The sequence below is a fragment of the Pistacia vera genome, unplaced genomic scaffold (assembly GCF_008641045.1).
Source record: "Pistacia vera cultivar Batoury unplaced genomic scaffold, PisVer_v2 Contig183, whole genome shotgun sequence".
NCBI lineage: Eukaryota > Viridiplantae > Streptophyta > Magnoliopsida > Sapindales > Anacardiaceae > Pistacia > Pistacia vera.
In genome coordinates, this window is record NW_022195927.1 from 65,806 (window position 1) to 86,640 (window position 20,835).

Sequence of the window (20,835 nt, forward strand, 5' to 3'; positions counted from 1 at the left end):
CTTTACTGGTTCCAAGACATAATCTTCTTTCCGTTTCAAAAGTAGGCAATTGAAACGCTAAATTGAAAAATCCTAATACTACTAAAATATGAATTGAAATCCTAATACTGTACTACTAAAACATATGAATTATAAATTAAGAAATCAAAACAATAATTTTTGTAACTACACTTCCATTAAGTTATAATCTCCTCATAGTAATAAGATTAGTTAGTCAACATTATGACTATAGAGAGGTTTTACTATAATTTGTCAAAAAAGTTTATGCTTGAAATTTTGTTATTTTTCCTATTTACGTAATGTTCACTAATTCATCACAAATATATGAGGAAAAAAAAAAACTTTTCATTCTATTTCATTTTGATTAATTTAGGAAGGAAAGCTAGCTCAAGTAGTCACTACTGTAAGATCTGAAGATCTAAGGTGAGATTTCTAAAGTTGAAGATACAACAAATACAATCATTGGTACGCTTAGAAACGAAACAAATCCCGATTTTCGTTATTTATGTTTTTACCACACAAAATTCCCAATAAAGAAAAAAACATCTAAATTAGTGAGTTGCAACAAAACAGCCCGTAAAGACTGTAATTGTGGAAAAAGTAGGAGCACCAAAGCATTTACGACATATTTCCAACAGCCTTGTAGAAAGAGGAATATAATAGCCGAGAAACATTCCTTCTTGTAAAATGAAAGACATGAGATCCTCTTCTCATGTATCATTTACCTCCAGTTCTTTTTAATTTTTATTGAATAAAACGCATCATTTCCTATATATATATATATATATATATATACACGGTGATTTAAATGAAGAATAATACTATACATTATAAAATATATCTTAAAATAATTTATATCGTAAATGATGTGTCATCTTATTAGGCATTGATATATTATTTATCAAATAACCATTTTGTGAATTTACATCTCAATTCAACACCACATAAGGATGAGTTGTTTTAGATATCGTTATCTTGCTCTAGTATAGATTTTTTCATAAAGATATACTTAAGTAAAATTTTGAGAAATCATAGGTGGCACCAACGTATTTTATCAACTAGATGCTATTAAACTTATTCATACTGAACCTTTATTTAAGAATTTAACCATCGAGTCAATTAATTACTTAATATGATATCAAAGCTAAAAGTTCGACGTTAAAGGGAAGTATATCCTTTTAAGCTTTTGGATCTACCGATCTAGTTCTTTTCTTTTTTTTCCTTTCTTTCTTTCTTTCTTGGTGCATACCTCAATTAGTCCTTAGAGTCTATTGAACACCTTACAAGCCATTTTTTGGTGTGCATCTCAACTAACCCCCAAAACCAATTTAACATTTTACAAGCCATCCAATGAGTCAAGTAAGTCACAAATGAGGTAGGTGATCACTTAGTGAGACTCAAACACAAGACCTCTAGATAACCTTAGGTCTTGTCATCCAGCCACAAGCCAAGCAATGCTCAAAAAACTGGACCAGACTATGACCCGTTCAAGGGTCTGGTTTTCGGTTTGACCAGTTGGATCGGTCGGTTGGACCATATTCTGTAAAATTACATTTTAGTCCATAAATGTTTGAAATTCATCAAAAACACCCTTATAATACTTCCTTAAGGTTTGAAATCTGTCCAAAACATCCCTGTCGTGCGAAAAGACTGGTGATGGTGGCGGTAGCGATGATCGATGACCAATCAAGGTTTAGAATCATGGGGCTTTTGATGTATAGGTGTCGACGAATTTGATGGTGGTGCTAGGGAGTTCCATCGGCGCCGGAACTCGCCGGAACTAGGAAAGAAGTCCGACGGTTGCGTGAACTTTAGGTGGACCATGAGTGATGAAGGCTGGATGACGGCCACTGAAAATGGCTTGGTTTTGTCGTGGAGATGACGTCAAGTCTAATGTTGGTGTTTTCTCCCTTGAACGATGCCGGAATCCGGCGAGATTGAGTTGCGATTGGACCGCGATTGGGTAGCAATTCGGCAATATTCCAGTGGTCCAACCGTGGTCCAATCTAGTTTGAATGAAATTAACAGTTTTCAAAGGATACCAGATCGGATATGCCGCCAGTTACCAATCGAACCGGTCCGATCGAACGGTCCGGTCCAGTTTTCAGAACATTGAAGCCAAATTGTTACCAATCTAGTGCTTTAGGATCTGCTTGTGAGTTTTTTTTCACTGGTTTTGAGGGTTTTTAATTAGACTGAGTTTGAGGTATTCTAAAACCATTATTTACCAGATTTTTTATACACCAATTTTGACTGGCTCAAAAAAACCTCAGAATCAATGTAGTGTATTTTTTAGGGGTTTATAAAACACCCCAAATCAGAGTGTTTTGGTTGATTTTAAAATTCTATTCCACAAATATCCTATCCAGGATAAAACTATCATAATTATATCCAAAAATAAAAATTAACCATATTATGCGTGTCTCCAACCATATTAAATATAAAATAATTTTAAGTAATCATAAAAAAAATTATTAAAATCTCATTTCTAGATGTTTTCTTGGAGAAGTGGAGCTACAATTTTTCAACCATTCCAGATCCTGCAAAGAATGGCGAAGAAGGATAAGAAGAATTTACCACATTTGAAATTATAAAATACTAATAAGCATGGTTGTTAGTATCCTACGATACCCGATACGTATCATATGATATGATTCGATACAGGTAGCCAACGATACGTATCAGAGAGTGTATCCTAAACCATTCAATAAGTTGATATGTATCCTACGATACGATACGTGTCCGTTCGTATCCTTAAAAATATCGATATAAATCGATACGACTTTATTAATTTGGGCCAAATGTCCAAAAAAAATTTGGGTCGAAACCGGGTCACCCAACCTGATTCACTAAAACCTGTCCAAATTTACCTATTTTGCATAGAGAAAGTGAAGAGGAATATGTATTGCCCATTTTATATGATAATAATAATATAAGTGGAGATATAGATATTGACATTGATCTTGGAATTTTGTGATTAATTTTGATTATGTAATACCGTAATTTAAAGTCAATAATCCACAAAATTCTTTAATTAATCTTGGGGATTATATTAATTTTTAGAAAATTTTGATTATTTTATTAATTTTTTTGAAAAAGACGTATCTTACGATATGATACGATATGCGATACACAATTCAAAAAATTAGGTTTTCGATACACGATTTGATAACCATGCTAATAAGTAGAAAACAAATAAAGAACTCTTACCTTATAATTGAAAACATAAAACTCCCAAGTACTGGTCAGAGTTGGAGAATTTTTATGAGTATATATATAAATTTATCATTTTAAAAAACTGTCAGAACTACTGGAAAATAAACTCTCAAGCACAGGTTTGGTGTTTTAAAAACCGTTACTAAAAATCCCTCAAAACCGCTATGATGGTTTACCTTCAAAACTATTATGGTGGTTTATTCTCATAATCGTTACCATGAAACTCCACCCTTAATAATATGGTAGTTACACTCAAGTTTTATCCTGAAATTTAATTAGGTCTTTGTGAAAAAGTTTAATATATAATAAATAGATTTTCAATTTCGGGGGCTAGTCCGGTCCCGTCCATGAAGTGTATGTATAAGACGATTAGATTGAGCAGTCAAATTTAGTTATTGGACCATATTAAATTCTGAAAAGTTGGCCTACCTCCAAGGAGTATGCTTAAGTACTTAACGCAATTAAGTTTGAGACTTCCTTCAGCATATAGCATTATGGTTAATCCAACTTTGCTGAGAGAAGGAATCTTATTACAGTCCAACAAAACAATGGAATCCTACTGTGAATTCAAGGGTGGATCCAGCATCATCTATCCTTAATTAATTGTTTTTATATCAAAACAGTATAAATATAAATGCCCACAATTAAAGTAATTGTTCAAGCCACCAATTATAAATATATATATATATATATATATATAATTGGTGGCTCGAACAATTATATATATATACTGCTAATTAATCTTCATAGCTTTTTGTATCTTTAATTTTATTTAGTGAGTTCGTCTCTTTATCTTGTCACTCAGTTGGAGTTAATTTTTGAAGACCTAAATTGTTCAACCTTTTAGTATTCTAGGTGTTACACTATTTTCTGCTTTATTAGATTTAGGTATGTATATTATTTATTTTAATTTAGTTTATTTTAGGGTTGAATTATGTTTTTTTTTTTTAGGTGTTTTATTCTGATGAAAAAAGACATAAATCTTATTAGTTTATTTTGTGTTTGTTTGATTTTGTAATTGGTTGAAAACATTATTATCAATTTGACTTTAGATATAACAAATACATTTATAAAATTTATTTTTTATATAATTAAATGACAACTTGATTTGCACCAATCATTAATATATTAATAATAATATTTTTATTATTTTATAATGTAATTAGTTGGCTAAGTATGTTCTAATAATAATTAAATTAAATCTAGTTGATCTATGCTAATAATTTAAATATCGGGAAATTGATTAGCAAATTATATAAGTTTTTAAATTTCACTAAAATGAGTTTAAATATAAGAAAATTAACACAATAAAATGATTAATTAATTACTAAAATAATCTTTTAATTCGATCTAATTGTTACATCTAAAAACGTGATAAATCAATCTTTATAATTTTATTAATTAAAGTTTTATCACTCTTTCTTTATATGTATTATACTATCTTTTTTTACTTGATAGTTATGATATTCAATTATTTCAAGAGATTAAAGAAAATTCCAGTAAAAATTGTGTTTCCTTATGAATTAGATGTTATTTTCAATACATTTACTCGAGGTTTGCTTAAGGTTTAGTGGTTTTTTAAAAGTTTTCACCAGTTGTTTGACAAACAATATTGAAGTCGTGGAGGCCCCATGGGGGCAAAAATCCTGATTCCATCACTGAATGTGTTGGTATCTCCATGATTATAATATTTGGTTGCTGATCACTGTCTTGGTCAACAGGTCCAGTGAAGATGCTCAAATCAAAATCATTCAGTGGCGCACAAACTAATAAACGATAAGTTTTCTTGCTTTCATGGTCAATAGTGATCTAGAACTGTTGAATACTGTCCATTGCAAAAGATGAGTTTCTATTAAAAGCACAAAATGGGTTGTTTTCCAGGGACATAGAAATGCTCTTTGGTTTCTTCTGAAACCGCACATGTAATATAGCCATATAGGAATTGATCACTTGAAGCTTTTGTGCCATAACCAAACACAAAGGCACATGCAAACAGCCGTGTGAAGTTCTGGCAGGCTGTTTGGAATATCAATGGCAATTGAATTGACCCACAAGTTCTTATTTCTAGTTCCGTCTAATATTTAGTTTTGTGTAAACAGTTCTTATTTTCACATTGAAATGACTGAGTTGCTGCTTGGGAACCACATAAAAAGTTTCTGATAATAAACCAGTGGAAGTTCTTATCTTGAGCTCCATTTCTGCATACGACACTCAAGGTCTTTGAGTCAATTCTTTACATGTTCACAATCTATGCATATTAAGAATTTCATCGTGTTTATGAACATAAATCTGTTTTCAAAATTGGGTGGAAAGAAGGTGGTTTCAATCTTTCCAAGTTTGTGAACAAATGAAGGAACCATTATTGCCAACTTCTAAGCATGGAATTGTTTTATAGATGGAGGATTATTTGCGGTTGCGGCCTGTGTCTTTATGAGTCTAATAGACCAACAAAAAAAATTGTTCAACTTCCCACCATGTCGTTTTTGCTGGAATTGTTGACCACTTCAGCGTTAGTGCTGGAATTGTTGTCCACTTCAGCATTAATGGATTGTGCAGATGCAGTTGGAGGTCTCGCTGTAAGTTATTAATTCATTATTATGTTTGGATTTAAGAATAAGATTCCTTGTAATACTAGGTTTTAGTCTTTTAAACTTAGTATATAAATATACTTTTATCTTATAACGAGTGATAGCAAACACTAGAGCAAATTCATTCCTTGTAAATGGGAGAGATGAGACAATATTACAATAATATTGACTAAACTGGACGTAGCCTGTTAATTAGGTGAACCAAGATAAAATCGTGTGTATTTCTTCTTTCTCTTGACTGTTTGTGTTTATGTGTTTACTGTTATTTTTGTTTTCATTACTCTATTGGTTCAGTTTGTTGAAGTTGCCATCATGGTTTAATTTCTCCAAATAAGATTCTTTTCAAATCAAAATAATTACTATTTAGATTAATGTATCAAACTTGAGAATTCATTAGCCTCCAGTGGATGGAAGGGCCCTCAAGGCCTGAAGGAATATTTTTATTCTTCCAATTACTCCAAACTCTCATTTATCATTAGTGCTCTGCGACCAGATTCATCCAACATAACGACTTTGCTTGAAATTTTTTTTGAGTTACAAGTAAATTCCATGACCTCTGCTCTTCTTTGATTAATAAAATACAGTAGACACTATATGTTTCGAATTTTATTGTAAGCCTTCTATAAAATTACTCGAATCTTATTTAAGTCAAAACAATAATGGCTGAGATAAAACCTCTTGATAAATTAGTGATTACATGTAACATATTTGACAGAAATAATAATTCCGGTTTTGGGGTCTAAGTCAGAGCATCTTGTAAGGAACGTATTAGTGCCAGTCTTTCCTAGCATTATCAAGAGAGTGGGAAGGTGACAAAAATCCTTGCCTATAAAACCCCATAACGACGCTGAAGTTGTTGTGCCCATCGAAAGATTCTCCTGGATAATTTTTCTTTGTACCAAAATGAGTACTCCCTCAAAAAAATTCCAATTTGTCTGCTTGGCCTCACTCCTTATTTTGTGCACTTGGGTCATTCATGCTTTATGCCGCCCTCTCAATGAGGAATTTGTCCTACAAAGGCATGAGGAATGGATGGCTCAACATGGACGTGTCTATAAAGATGCACAAGAAAAGGAGAGACGCTATAATATTTTCAAGAACAACTTAGAATATATTGAAAATTTTAACAATGATGTGGACCGCGGATACAAGCTAGCCATTAACAAGTTTGCAGACCTTACAAATGAAGAATTCCGTGGCTTGTATACCGGTTACAAGAGGAAAACCTCAAAAGCAGTAACCACATCAAAAGACACATCTTTTACACATGTAAACTTAACAGCTGTGCCAGCTAGTTTGGACTGGCGAACAAAGGGTGCTGTGAACCCTGTTAAGGACCAAGGCCGATGTGGTAAGTAAACGTGTTATTTAGTGTGGCCAGAGTGTTTTTGTTGTGTTCTTTATTTTATAGTCACTTACTGTTTGTTATTGTCAATATATAGGCTCTTGTTGGGCGTTTTCAGCAGTGGCAGCTGTGGAAGGAATAACTCAAATAAAAACCGGTAAGTTAATATCGTTGTCAGAGCAAGAGCTGGTAGACTGTGATACTGAAAGTGGGAATAAAGGTTGTGGAGGGGGTTCCATGGACACTGCCTTTGAGTTCATTAAAAGAAACGGTGGCCTAACAACTGAGGCTGATTACCCCTATGAGGAAATAGGTGGCAATTGTAAGACTAATAAGGCGGTAACACGAGCAGCCAAGATTACTGGGTATAAAGATGTGCCAGCGAACAACGAGAAGGCCTTGCTGCAAGCTGTGGCAAAGCAACCAGTTTCTGTTTCAATTGAGGGCAGTGGCTACAGTTTCCAGTTTTACTCAAGTGGCGTATTCACTGGTGACTGTGACACACATTTAAACCATGCTGTTACCGCCATTGGGTATGGTACTGGCACCAGTGGCACTAAGTACTGGTTGATCAAGAATTCTTGGGGCACTGGTTGGGGTGAAAGCGGGTTCATGAGGATTCAGAGAGATGTTAGCGCAAGAGAAGGCCTTTGTGGGATTGCAATGGAAGCATCTTATCCAACAGCATGAAAAATATGGTGGGTTTGTGTATTTCTGAACTTAAATTTCCTTCCAAGATATTGTAGTTTGAATATGTCTGTACAATAGTGTGTGGAATAAAACTCTGATGTCAATATCATGTACTTTAAAGTTAACCTTTCTTTCTGTTGCCAAACAAAGCAAAAGAGAGAGAGTGAATAAATAAATGCAGAGTCTGCATATATGTTTCTCCAACAACTCAGCAATCCAGTTTTTGCTTATATTTAAGTTTCCACTCTTTCATTTGCTTGGAATTATATGGTTCTACTCAACAGATCAGTCAATATCGTGCCTTATGATGACAAAGTGAGTAAACCAAACAGTTTTTTGGGTATGATCTATTGGACAGGTGTTGATTATAAAAAATAAATAAATAAAAGAACAGGGCCTTCAGGTTAAAAATTGATGTAACAATTGTTGATTTATATTTACAGGTTAGTTAGCATGTCCAATAATCACAAACAAAACTATCACTCAAGCTACCAATATAAAAAAGGGACTAAAACCTATATATGGCCTCTTCTTCCTCTTCAACAGATAAGTTCACTAAAAATATTTTGATTGGATTGGGTTAATCTTTATATATTCATTCTACCACAACCCTCCTTTCCATTTTTTTTTTCTAATTTTATACAGTTTGCCCAGATTCCTGGATCACTAGATATATAACAATAAAATTATTTAGAGATCATTTGGTTTCTATGGTTTTTAGTTTTTTTTTTTTATGTTCTTGCTAACTGATTCTAGTCCGTGTATTATTTTATTTCTTATTTATCCTATACAAGAAATTTATAAAAATTGAAAAGACTTCCTGTGCTAACGCCCCATCATAATACAATAACAGTAACACAACCTGAAGAATTAAACAAGATAAGCTCTCGAGAAAAGACTTACAAAAGAAGCAGGACGTCTGCAATGTCCGTATCATGCTGCAACAAATTTTTGGAAGTCTGCGGAGTTCAAGTTTACATTAGCCTGACATCATTGGCTTATGAGCATAATTGAACAGACAAAGAGAACGTTTAATTATTTGCGTATGGCTTGCACTGTTGCATTGATTATTTAACAAGATAACAACACCACTCAAGAACAAAATTAAGCTAACTGATAACCAACTAATAATTAAGAGTGTAACTTTTATTTGCGTTCAGTTTAGAATAATTGTATTCAAAGACGGATATTGAACCTAATGTTATGCTTCTTTCACAGGATTAACTTAGAGGTATACAAGATTATCAGATTATAAAGAAATAAAGAAGCAAGTTCTGGGAAAAAGAAATACGAACCTGAACTAGATGGAGCTAATATGATGAAGGATGGAAAAAATTATCTGTTGCGGCATTAACATTCCATAATCCTATTCTAGGAGCCCCAAATCAAGGTTTGACTATGCCAAATCGTTGTTTTGGATGAATTTATGGAGCCAACTATTGTTCTATAAATATGGTGTTTGCCAACTCGTGCTAAAATATTCCACATGGAAGGGATAAAAGTAACTAGTAAATTGGTGTTCATTGATTTTGAATTTAGATTATTTCACTGTACATACTGTTAAATAGGATAAGAATTCAGGGAAGCAACTTAGCGTAAGGGAACTTGTTGATTACGACTATATAAATTTCTTAAATACATAATCTTAGGGCGGCAAGTCTAAATCATATGTATTTTCCTGCTGGGGCAAGGAGCCAGTTTTGTTTAATTTCTCTTGAGAGTAACAGAAATATTTATTTTGACCTATGAAAATGAGAGGTTGTGACGTGAAGTCTCAGTTCGTCAAGCCTCACTATAGTGATGGAAACAGACTATAACTAAAACCGATTAATTTGCAGAGGTAAACTATGAAGAGTTTCATAACGTCGCATAGGGTATACACAATCCCAACTGGGACTTCCCTATGACATGAAAAATCTTTATACTCGAGACGGTGAATGCTATAGTATAATGCTTCCTTCTACCTCATAACACTAGATAAAAGAAGAATAATCTTTACAATAATTCACTTACCATGAAGGAAATGCATTCAAAGTAGCTATGGGAAGCAATCACTTAACTGCTAAGGAGTAATACCACTCTTTTAAAACTCGGCCCAACCACAGCCCGATTTAATCAAGACTCGGGAGCTTCACTGGACTGGGTTAACAATTTTTCTATTCATCCAAACCCTAGAATTTAAGATGATGATTGACGAACAGTTGAAGGTTGGGATGTTAGGGCTTTTAAAAAGAAAGTACCTATAATTGCAATGGTAGCGACGAAGTTAATTTCCGATGAGTAAACCGACCAGAAATTGAAAAAAACAGGTAGCGACAACATCTAGCTTTTGCCGACGATTGGCGAGGCTAACGAGGGTGAGGTAAGGTGGGTTTTGATCGGAAGGAAGAAGGTAGTACTTTTAGAGTGATAGGGAAGGTTGTCAACGCTAACGTCGGTGAGATGTAAAATTGGAATGTCGACACCGGCATCAGTGAGATCTGACCAAAATCTAACCAATTTCTGCCAAATCTTGGATAGATTTTCTGGGGAATGGGCTCAAAGAATGATTGGGATTGCATTTAAGATGTCACAGTCGGCAACCAGTCGTTGGCCGATTTATATTTAGCGTGTGTTTGCTAAATTTAAAATTTGTACAAAAACTCTAATTTTCAAGGATGTATTTTCTGAATTTTAAAAGTTGTCACCCAGTTTGATCGGCCGGTCAAACCAGTCTACCCGAGACCCAGCAACTTTGCTGGGTTTCACCTTGGGTTGGTTATTGAAACATTGAGCAATACAATGATTGTTAATTTGCAGCCTAAATCTAGATAATGTTTAGTCACCCTAATCTACTTAAATAATTTGACAAAGGAGAGTACAAAATATCAAATTAAAGGAGATCTTAACGCTTGCTGGAAAACATAACAAATACGGAAACATTACAAGACATAGGACTCTACCTAAAAGAAAATTCCACACTCGTAGACCTCATAAGTCATAAGACTCGTTCTCGCAAAGATAATCCATCTGAATCTAACTGCTAGATTGGCACAACTAAGGGTGAACAAAATCTGCATCTTAGGGCATGGAGATGTCAACAGTTGGTCTCAACTGAGCACAAACTTCAATGGCTCCATGAACGGGATCAGACAGGAAGTTGCTAAGGAGGTCCTGGTTGACCGGAGTCCCTGCATCAACTGCTACCAAAGCTTGTTGGGTAAGGACGTAATCAAATCTTGGGGCCCATTTCCTGGATCCCAACCTTGCAGTTGTGGAACAGTTATCAACCATGAATGAGACTCCTCAAGCATGCATGAAAGGGTTCAAAGAGTCCACTGCTTCTATCAAACTCTCATTAATTATTTCTGAGTATGAGTGCCCCTTCTTCCTCAATACCTCAATCTGGAATTTTGCACACACAAATGGTAGGTAGTTAAGCACAGAATCCAAAGCATAATATCCATTTTGTTGTAACCACTAACATTGGATAAGAATGTAGAGGATTGATCCAAAAGTGACAATGAAGTTATTACCTGAGCCATCATAAGTGCCACAAAAAGCCCGGCAGTGAAAGGAACAATGGACCGAACTCACCATGTGGTCGTGTTGCTCGAACACGTTCACCAACTTTCCACATCCGAGTTTGATCAATGTTACCCATTGGGAAAGCTGGTAGACCCTCCTTTTCCTGTTGACAAGTAAAATCAACCACCCAGCGACAACTGATTTACTAAGCTTTAAGTAATGAATAAAAAATACAAAAGGTCTATACAAATAAAATCAACATACATAAAATCGATGTCCAGCCAAAACAACACTGCGAATTTCACTCCCACTGGCTAAATCTTCATAACACTCATACAAAATGTCCATACAAGGATAATTTGAGGCACTGTATGCAACCTCAAATTCACTTTTTCCATCCTCCGACAATGAGTTATACACAGCCAGCATACCCTATCAAAACAAATACATGCAAACAAATCGACAAGTCCAGAATAAGTACATTTTCTCCCAATGGAATAATCCACATATTCAAAAAATAGAGAATTGAAAGACAAAAGCTACCTTTGTTGAGATCGTTTTTGATACAATTCCTGTTATGCACTCAACCGTATTCTTGTATGCCAAATCCTCACTCATTCCATGCTCGGTGTACCTTCTAAACAAGCACTCCACAACTCCGTGAACGGCACCTAATAATATGCCTATATGACAAAATAAATGCATAAAGAAATACTGTGAATACTGTAAATGAGATAAAAAAGTTGAAATAATCACATAAACTACCGAGCTTACCCCGCTGCCCAAATATGTCACTTTTGTACTCCTGTCCCAATGTGGTGGTAAAGGTAAATAGAGATCCAAGGGCAACAGACCACCCCAAGGCAACATCTGCAACCCTACCATCAACATCCTGCTCGAAAAACAAGAGAATAAACATTCATTAACTTCACTAGGGCACAGATTTAAAAGTGGCACCGATTGTTATAACAAAAGCATATTAAGGGAAACAAAGAGGGCAAGATAGATTAAAGACAGAGAGACCTGATGTACAACAAAACTAGCATTTATTCCAGCTCCATTTATCTCTTTACCCTGAACATACAGTCTCCTAACAGAAGGTCCCATCCCCTTGGGACAAACCGCAATAACACTAATGTTCTTTGGAAAATCAAGACCCAGGGATTGCAAATGACCAAGAAGAAATCCATGAGAAAGGCCAAGGATGCTGTTTGGTTTCATGTGGGAGAAAATCTTCTCATAATTATCTGCCTGCAGCACATAAGAAAAAATTACTGATAGCAGAGAAACAAACAATATATAAAATATTGAAAGCAAACTTGCCCAAATATAATGAATAAGAAATGCATAAGCCATCCAGTATTTAACTATAAGCAAGAAGAAAACCAGCCTTGAAGTCTGTTGTTGGAGTCTGAAGAGTCACATTCTCAAAAATGAAAAAACTTGTAAAAACAGTATAATAGATTGGTTCAGAAAGTCTGTACTTAATCTTATAAGTTTTAAGAACTTGAAACACACTGTATTCAAAAAGCAAAACTGTGCAGTAGACTGGGGAAGATCAAAATGAGTGATATCAACTTTATAATAAAACAATCATGAAGAATCAATCAAGGCTGTGTTAGGCTGCAACAATTTACTTGAGTGGAATTAGGTCTTTACAAATCAGAAATTCTCCCTTCATTAAGAACAAACTCAAAAACTGAAATTGGAATTGGAATTATAACCTTTTATTCCAATTCCAAATTTTTTGGAACCAAATAAAGCATATAATTAATGGTTTAATGTACTGCTATATCATGCATGCAATAAACAATGGCACAATAAATAATAGTTGAATGTAATAGGATTGCTCAACAAAATTGAATCATTGCTGAAGAAATACTAAAGGGTTACTCAACCTGTGCAGCATCAGAAATCAATAGCAAGACAAGATCACTTCTCGCAACAGTTTCCCATATATCTTTGTGCTGATGTGGCATCCGATTTATGCTTATGTGGAATCAAAGTTTTTATACTTTGGTTAGAGGTAGTTTAGAAGAAAGAAAGGGACATTTCTGGAAATTCTCTTTTGGGATATTTTTGTTCGTGCCTTAGGTCGACACTTTTTGTTTGTTCTCTGGATTGTTCTCTCTTGGTTACAAAAGAGAGAAAGTTGTTAAGGGAATCATCAAGGTGGAGCTTTGGTGTTCACAGGATGACATCGACGATGGTGATGAGGTTTCTTGTAACTAATTTTTATTCTTTCTTCTTGCATAAATTACTGATTAATGTTGCATTTGTGTGTGAGACACATGGGAGCAATCTAGGTGATTATAGAGGGGAGTTGTCATTGGATTCTTGGTGTAAAACTAACTCACAAACTTTGTAAGGTTTCTCTTCATAGTGTATATTTTCTATTGCCTTGAAGAGTGGATGTATGTAATCAATCTGATTACCGAACCACTATAAATCTATGTGTATGCTCTTATTTCTTTATATTTCTAGCCTGTTGTGACTGTTTTGGTTACTTTAGAACTTAGGTTTTCTAAACTAGACAACCTGTAAATTTCAACAACTGGTATCAGAGCTAGACTAGGTATGAATGTTAGGGTTTGTTTGACTTTGGATTATCTAGGTTAAATCTAAGTTTTGGTTACTGTTTCTTGATTTAGCGTTTATTTTAGGTCCTGAATTTTTTTAGGGTTTTGCATCTCCTCATAACTGAAGAAATAGTAAACCTAGATATGTCTAAGTTTGAAATAGAGAATTTCACAGGTGATAGTGATTATGGATTATGGAAGATGAAAATGAAAGTTGTCTTAGTTAACGATGGGTTGTCAACTACCTTAAAGGGTGAGGACAGTTTACTAGAGTCTTTAACTGAAAAAGAGAAGAAAGATCTTATAGATAAAGCCTATAGTACCTTAATTCTAGGCTTGGGAGACAAAGTTTTGAGAGAGATAAAGAAAATGACAACACCAGCTGGGGTTTGGGAAAAACTAGACTCCTTAAATCTGTCTAAGTCTTCCTCTCATAGATTAGTTTTAAAACAAAAATTCTTTGGTTTTAAGATGGATGAGGGAAAGTTATTAGGAGAAAATATGAATGATTTTATGAAATTAGTGCAAGACTTAGAAGGTCTGAGTGTTAAAGTAGAAGATGAGGACCAAGTTGTTATCCTCATAAACTCTCTGCCCAAAATGTACTCTAACTTTATTGATACCCTAAAATATGGCAGACAAACCCTTAAACTAGATGAGATTGTGGTTGCAATTATGGCAAAAGATGCTGAGTTTAGGAAAGAAGGTAAACTAGATGGTAAGGGCTTAAATGTGAGAGGAAGATCTGAAAAGAAAAGTCACGAGAAAGGGAGTTTTAGGAGTAGATCAAAATCTAAGTCAAAATTTGTTAGAAAATGCTTTCACTGTCATAAGGAATGTCATTTTAAGAGGGACTATCCTGATAGGAAGAAAAAATCAGGGGAAAAGGTTGTTAGTGTGAGTGTAGATGTAGCTTTTGATGGGTATGAGAGTTCTGATGTGTTGGTAGCCTCTGAAAATGAAATTGATGTTGAATGGATACTTGATTCTGGTTGTACTTTCCACATGACTCCAAATAGGAGTTTTTTTGTCAAACTTTAGAAAACTATAGTTTGGAAAAGTTTTTATGGGCAATAATGTAGTTTGTAGAGTCTTAGAAATAGGAGATGTAAGGTTGAATTTTCATGATGGCATTTCAGAATGTCTCACAGATGTTAAATACATACCAGATCTGAAAAGAAATTTAATTTCTCTAGGAAGTCTAGACTCAATTGGCTATAGCTATAAGGCTCAAAGTGGAGTCTTTAAAGTCAGTAAAGGATCCTTAGTTGTAATGAAGGGTGAGAAGAAGAATGAGTTGTATGTTCTAAATGGTTCAACCATCACTGGAACAACAGTTGTATCCTTATCTCAGAAGTCTAATAGGACAACTTTATGGCATAGGAGGTTAGGACATGTTAGTGAAAAAGGCTAAAGTTGCTCATACAGCAGCATTCTTGATTAATAGAATTCCTTCCTCAGCTATAGAGTTTAAAACACCTATTGAGAGATGGACAGGAAATCCAGTTGATTATGGTAGCTTAAGAGTTTTTGGTTGCACAGTCTTTGTGCATGACAAATCTGATAAGTTACAACCTAGAGCCATTAGGTGTATTTTCATAAGGTATCGTAATGGGGTAAAACGGTATAAGTGTTGGGATGTTACTAGGAAAAGATGCATAATCAATAGGGATGTCGGATTCAATGAAGAAGAATTGAATGGCTTGAATGAACAAACTGATAAGTTGAATTTTGAAGTAATTAGGTTTGAAATGAATGGACAAGCTCCTTCTGACAATTCTGGTAATCTGCAACCAGAATATTAGCAAGGAGATTTACAAACTCAAGAGGAAGAATCTGTGTCAGAGGAGAATGAAAATGATTCAGTTTATGATGAAGAATCTGAACTGCAGAACTACCAGTTAGCTAGAGATAGGGAAAGGAGAGAAATTAGGTTGCCTAGAAGGTATTCACAAACTGATATGGTTGCCTTTGCACTTCAAATTGCTGAGGAAATAGAAGATGAACCTAAAACTGTTAGGGAAGCTATGGAAAGTAAAGAATCTAAGCAGTGGAGGTTAGCTATGCAAGAGGAATATGAATCTTTGATGAAGAATAAGACTTGGGTTCTTATTAAGAAACCTGAAAGGAGTAGAGTTGTCAAGTGCAAATGGGTTTTCAAAAGGAATGAAGGAATTCCAAGGGTAGAAGCTCCTAGATTTAAAGCTAGATTCGTTGCCAAGGGTTTTACACAGGTTGAAGGGGTAGATTACACTGAAATTTTTTCACATGTGGTAAGGCATACTACCATTAGGGTCTTACTGTCCTTAGTAGCTCAATTTGAACTTGAATTAGAGCAACTTGATGTCAAAACAACATTCTTGAATGGTGATCTAGAAGAAAAAATCCTAATGGAGCAACTTGAAATGTTTGAAAAAGGTGCAAGAAATCAGGCATGTCTGTTAAAAAAGTCCTTGTATGGACTGAAACAGTCCTCTAAGCAATGGTATAAAAAATTTGACAATTTCATGATCATTTTTGGTTTCAAAAGAAGTAAGTTTGATAGCTGCCTTTATTTCAAATGTTTATATGATGGTTGCTATCTTACTTAGTACTTTATGTTGATGACATGCTGTTGGCTTGTAAAGATGCTGCTGAAATTGCTAAGTTAAAGGTAGAAATGAACAAACAGTTTGAAATGAAAGATTTGGGGCAGGCTAAGAAAATCCTAGGAATGATCATAGAGAGAGATAGGAAAACAGGGAGGATTATTCTATCTCAAAAAGCGTATGCTTAGAAAGTTATTAGAAGGTTTAATATGCTTGATTGTAAACCTGTCAAAACACCAATGGGCCAGCATATTAAATTAAGCTTGAATCAGTGTCCTAGTTCAGAGGATGAGAGAAAGGAAATGATTAATATCCCTTATGCTAATGCAACAGGAATTCTAATGTATCTTATGGTATGTACAAGGCCTGACTTAACCTTTGTAGTAAGCTATGTTAGCAGATTCATGAGTAATCCTGGAAAACCTTACTAGGAAGCAGTGAAATGGATCCTAAGGTATATTAGGGGAACAATGTCAATAGGAATTGTGTATAGTAAAGAGAAAAACTTGTTGGATTTCATTGTGGGGTGTGTAGATGCTGATTGTGTTGGAAATCCTGATAATAGGAAATCCATGACAGGCTTTGTTTTCTTTTTATGGAATAATCTGGTTTGTTGAAAAGCTACTTTGCAGGCTATTGTGACTCTATCAACTATAGAAGCTGAGTATGTGGTGATTACCGAAGCTACCAAGGAAGCAATTTGGCTCAAGGGAATGCTTAGTGAGTTGGGATTCAATCAAGCTCAGGTTCTAATCAAGAGTGATAGCCAAAGTGCTATATTCCTATGCAAAAACGAAACCTTTCATGAAAGATCCAAACACATTGACGTGAGGCTGCACTTCATCAGAGATATGATTGAAGAAAAGGTTATTAAGGTAGAGAAGATTCTTGGGAAAGAGAATCCAGCAGATATGTTTACCAAAGTTGTTACTTTGGATAAACTAAGGCTCTTCAAGAGCCTACTCTAGATTGAGTAAGAATGAAGGAAATTTCCAAGGCAGTAGTGGATGAAGAAATCAGATGTCAAGGTGGAGATTTGTGCTGATGTGGCATCCGATTTATGCTTATGTGGAGTCAAAGTTTTTATACTTTGGTCAGAGGTAATTTAGAAGAAACAAAAGGACATTTCTGAAAATTCTGTTTTGGGATATATTTGTTTGTGCCTTAGGTCGACACTTTTTGTTTGTTCTTTGGATTGTTTTCTCTTAGTTACAAAAGAGAGAAAGTTGTTAAGGGAATCATCAAGTGGAGCTTTGTTGTTCGCAGGATGAGATCGACGATGGTGATGAGATTGCTTGTAACTAATTTTTAGTCTTTCTTCTTGCATAAATAACTGATTAATGCTGTATTTGTGTGTGAGAGGTATGAGACACATGGGAGCAATCTAGGGTGATTACAAAGGGGAGTTGTCACTGAATTCTTTGTGTAAAACTAACTCACAAACTCTGTAAGGTTTCTCTTCATAGTGCATGTTTTCTACTGCCCTGAAGAGTGGATGTAGGTAATCAATCTGATTACCAAACCACTATAAATCTGTATATATGCTCTTTATTGTTTATGCTCTTATTTCATTATATTTCTAGCTTGCTGTGAATGTTCTGGTTACTTTAGAACTTAGGTTTTCTAAACTGGACAACCTGTAAATTTCAACGATCTCCTAGTGCTCCACTCTCTTTAGTGAATCTTGTAGCACGAGCTTCAGCGAAAGAGCGAGAGCCTTTCCTCAACCCTATCTGCAATACACAAAAGCAATCACTACAGAGTCAAGTAAAGATCAATCATAAAGAGACACTACAAGAAAACTGACATTCTACGTCTAGCAAAATTAGACGCAGAAAGTCACATTTAGACGCTAAGCCATTTTTAGCGTCTAAATTTGGTTGTCGCCCCCTTAGTTGCAGTATGCTGGTCGTAGATTCATAGCGCGTCTATATTGTGGTTTAGACGCAAAAAGATTTTTTTGGCGACTACAAATAGTCGGTAAATGCTGGTCAAAATAGTCCCCCAACTTAGACGCTAAAAGTTCAAGGGTAATTTAGTAAATTGTATGCGACTAATCAATTAGTTGCAAAATGTCAGTTTTAATGTCTAATAATTTGTCGTGAATCCCACACAAATTAGACGCCAAAGGTGTAAGGGTAATTTCGTAAAAGACTTTCGCAACTATTTTATTAGTCGACGAATGTATCTTTTTGTGACCAAAATTTAGTGGCTATTGTAACTCTTTTAGACCTGAGTAGAATCCAAACGGTTTTCGCGACTATTTTATTAGTACCGAATGTATCTTTTGGTGACCAAAATTTAGTAGTTAATTTAGTCATTTTAGACGCTGAATGTGGAATCCAATAGGTTTTTGTGACTATTTTATTAGTGGCCGGATTTATCTTTTAGTGACAAAATTTAATGGTTAATTGTAATCATTTTAGATGCTGAATGTGAATCCGAAATGCTATCGCGACTATTTTTAGATGCTGAATATGGAAACAATTATACTAAATTACTTTTTGCTACTAAAACATTAGTTGCAAAATGTGTTTTTTTAGAGCATTTCATATTGACCTCTAGCGGAATGCAACTATGCTAATGACTTTTTGCTACTAAAACATTAGTTGCAGAATGTTTTTTTTTTAGAGCATTTCGTATTAACCTACATTATACATTCAACATGAACAAAATAATGGACACAATATAAAATCTGATCACTAAATCAAAAATCATATTTTCATACATATATATATGTCCATAACTGGATTTTTATGCATGATGACAATAAAATCCAAAATGCACTATCACATGTGCATAACCCAAAAGAACAACATGCACCCACATTTTCCTTTTTCTACCTATCTATCTGTGCATAACTAAAAAAAAAAATGCCACCCCATGTACACCATCTAACACATATATGCAACAATCCTAAAAGAGGGTTCTACCCCCATGTCAAAATATCTATTGTCCATACAACACAAAAAAACCATCAATACCGTTAGCACGTCAAGTATCACCAGTTCCGGTATTTGAAATAGTTGTATCTGATGAAGATGAGTCTTCTAGTTCGAAAGGCAGGTGCTGTCGAGATGGAGCTTTATCAGATTTCCCTAGTTCAAGGCTATAGTTGGCTGCTTCATCATCTCTAACAGGACCATTGTTGGTGTTCAAGGCTTTTTATTTTCTCTTTTTGTTGATCAAATAAGATTAGCTGGTCCTCCAACTGTAATCTTCTATCCATTGTGACCTTCTAGGTTCATAACAAAACATATTCAGTATCATAAATATGTTCTATCACAAAGACAATACTCAACCCAATTAAACCACATTCATCCATACAGAATATAGTACTAGTGATAATTGTAATGGGTCTAAACGATCAATAATTAATTAAATATCAATTTACGTAACTTATACCTTTTGTTATGGTTGTAGTAGCTGTGTGCCCGCGGTCTTCTTAGCCTCGGTCTTCAAGTCAACTTTAAGATCCTCAAAAACCTTTTACAAACAAATAATTAGGTTTTAATTTTATAATTTACAGAATATGTCATTTTTCTTATAAAAGAAATACCACACTCTAAATATTAATGTGAGGTCTCTTTTGGTACCTAATTAAATACATATAAAAAACGTCAACTCTCCGTAGAAGTCAATGGAGACAAGATGGCTATGGAGGCAAGCATAAAAAAAAAAAATATCAACTGGCTAATTAATAAAGAGATTAGGTAAGAATTACAAGGAGTTTAACAAGTAACACCATGTTTAGACATATAAAGTCTTAAATGATAGAATCAGACTTGTAGAACGGCAGGAAAAAGCAAGCTTTACAACTTTATTATTTTTTCGTTGAGCATGCCTTACCTCACAATCTTATAGATATTAAAATTAATTATATATTCATAACCAAACTTTGCTATCTTCACTTTTTATAAGAAAATTATTAAAAATAAGAATTGTTGTAACTGATGATCATCAAATTACACTACTAATTAAAGCCTTCTATTATTTTTACTTGCCCAAAAGCACTTACAAATTTTTACTTGCCCAAAAGCACTTAATAATGTATATGTGTAGTTCTCGCTCGGAAACATATTTAATTTTAGAAGAAATTAAGGTATTAGATATAGCTAACTTATACCAGGACTTACTTCAAAGTTAACTAAACAAAAAGCATTAACATCTCATAATGAGCAAGCATTAAAAATGCAGATATTCCTTTTCAACCAGAGGCCCACCTCATCATTATTATATACTACCTATTAATGTTTGCTTCACTCAAAGATGGTTAACTGACCTGCATTTTTATGAAAAATATCCACCAAGTTCCTGTTAGT

At 34.4% G+C, this 20,835-nt stretch overlaps 1 protein-coding gene and 1 pseudogene across 1 annotated transcript; one reads left to right on the forward strand and one right to left on the reverse strand.

Annotated features, from left to right (window-relative positions):
• The first annotated feature begins 6,649 nt into the window (after nucleotides 1-6,649).
• Nucleotides 6,650-8,054, forward strand: LOC116126711 (senescence-specific cysteine protease SAG12-like). The gene is made up of 2 exons (XM_031412379.1): nucleotides 6,650-7,155; nucleotides 7,247-8,054. Exons 1-2 carry the CDS (start codon nucleotides 6,708-6,710, stop codon nucleotides 7,837-7,839), a joined length of 1,041 nt encoding a protein of 346 aa, XP_031268239.1. The 5' UTR covers nucleotides 6,650-6,707; the 3' UTR covers nucleotides 7,840-8,054.
• Nucleotides 8,055-10,854: 2,800 nt separating this feature from the next.
• The window catches only part of LOC116126712, a 71,268-nt pseudogene continuing 61,287 nt past the window's right edge, over nucleotides 10,855-20,835 (reverse strand).

Excerpts from the sequence above, each read along its gene's own strand:
- LOC116126711 (XM_031412379.1), top strand. The coding sequence starts at position 6,708 with ATGAGTACTCCCTCAAAAAAATTCCAATTTGTCTGCTTGGCCTCACTC. Across the intron at positions 7,156-7,246 it reads TAAGGACCAAGGCCGATGTG|GCTCTTGTTGGGCGTTTTCA; the intron begins GTAAGTAAACGT and ends GTCAATATATAG.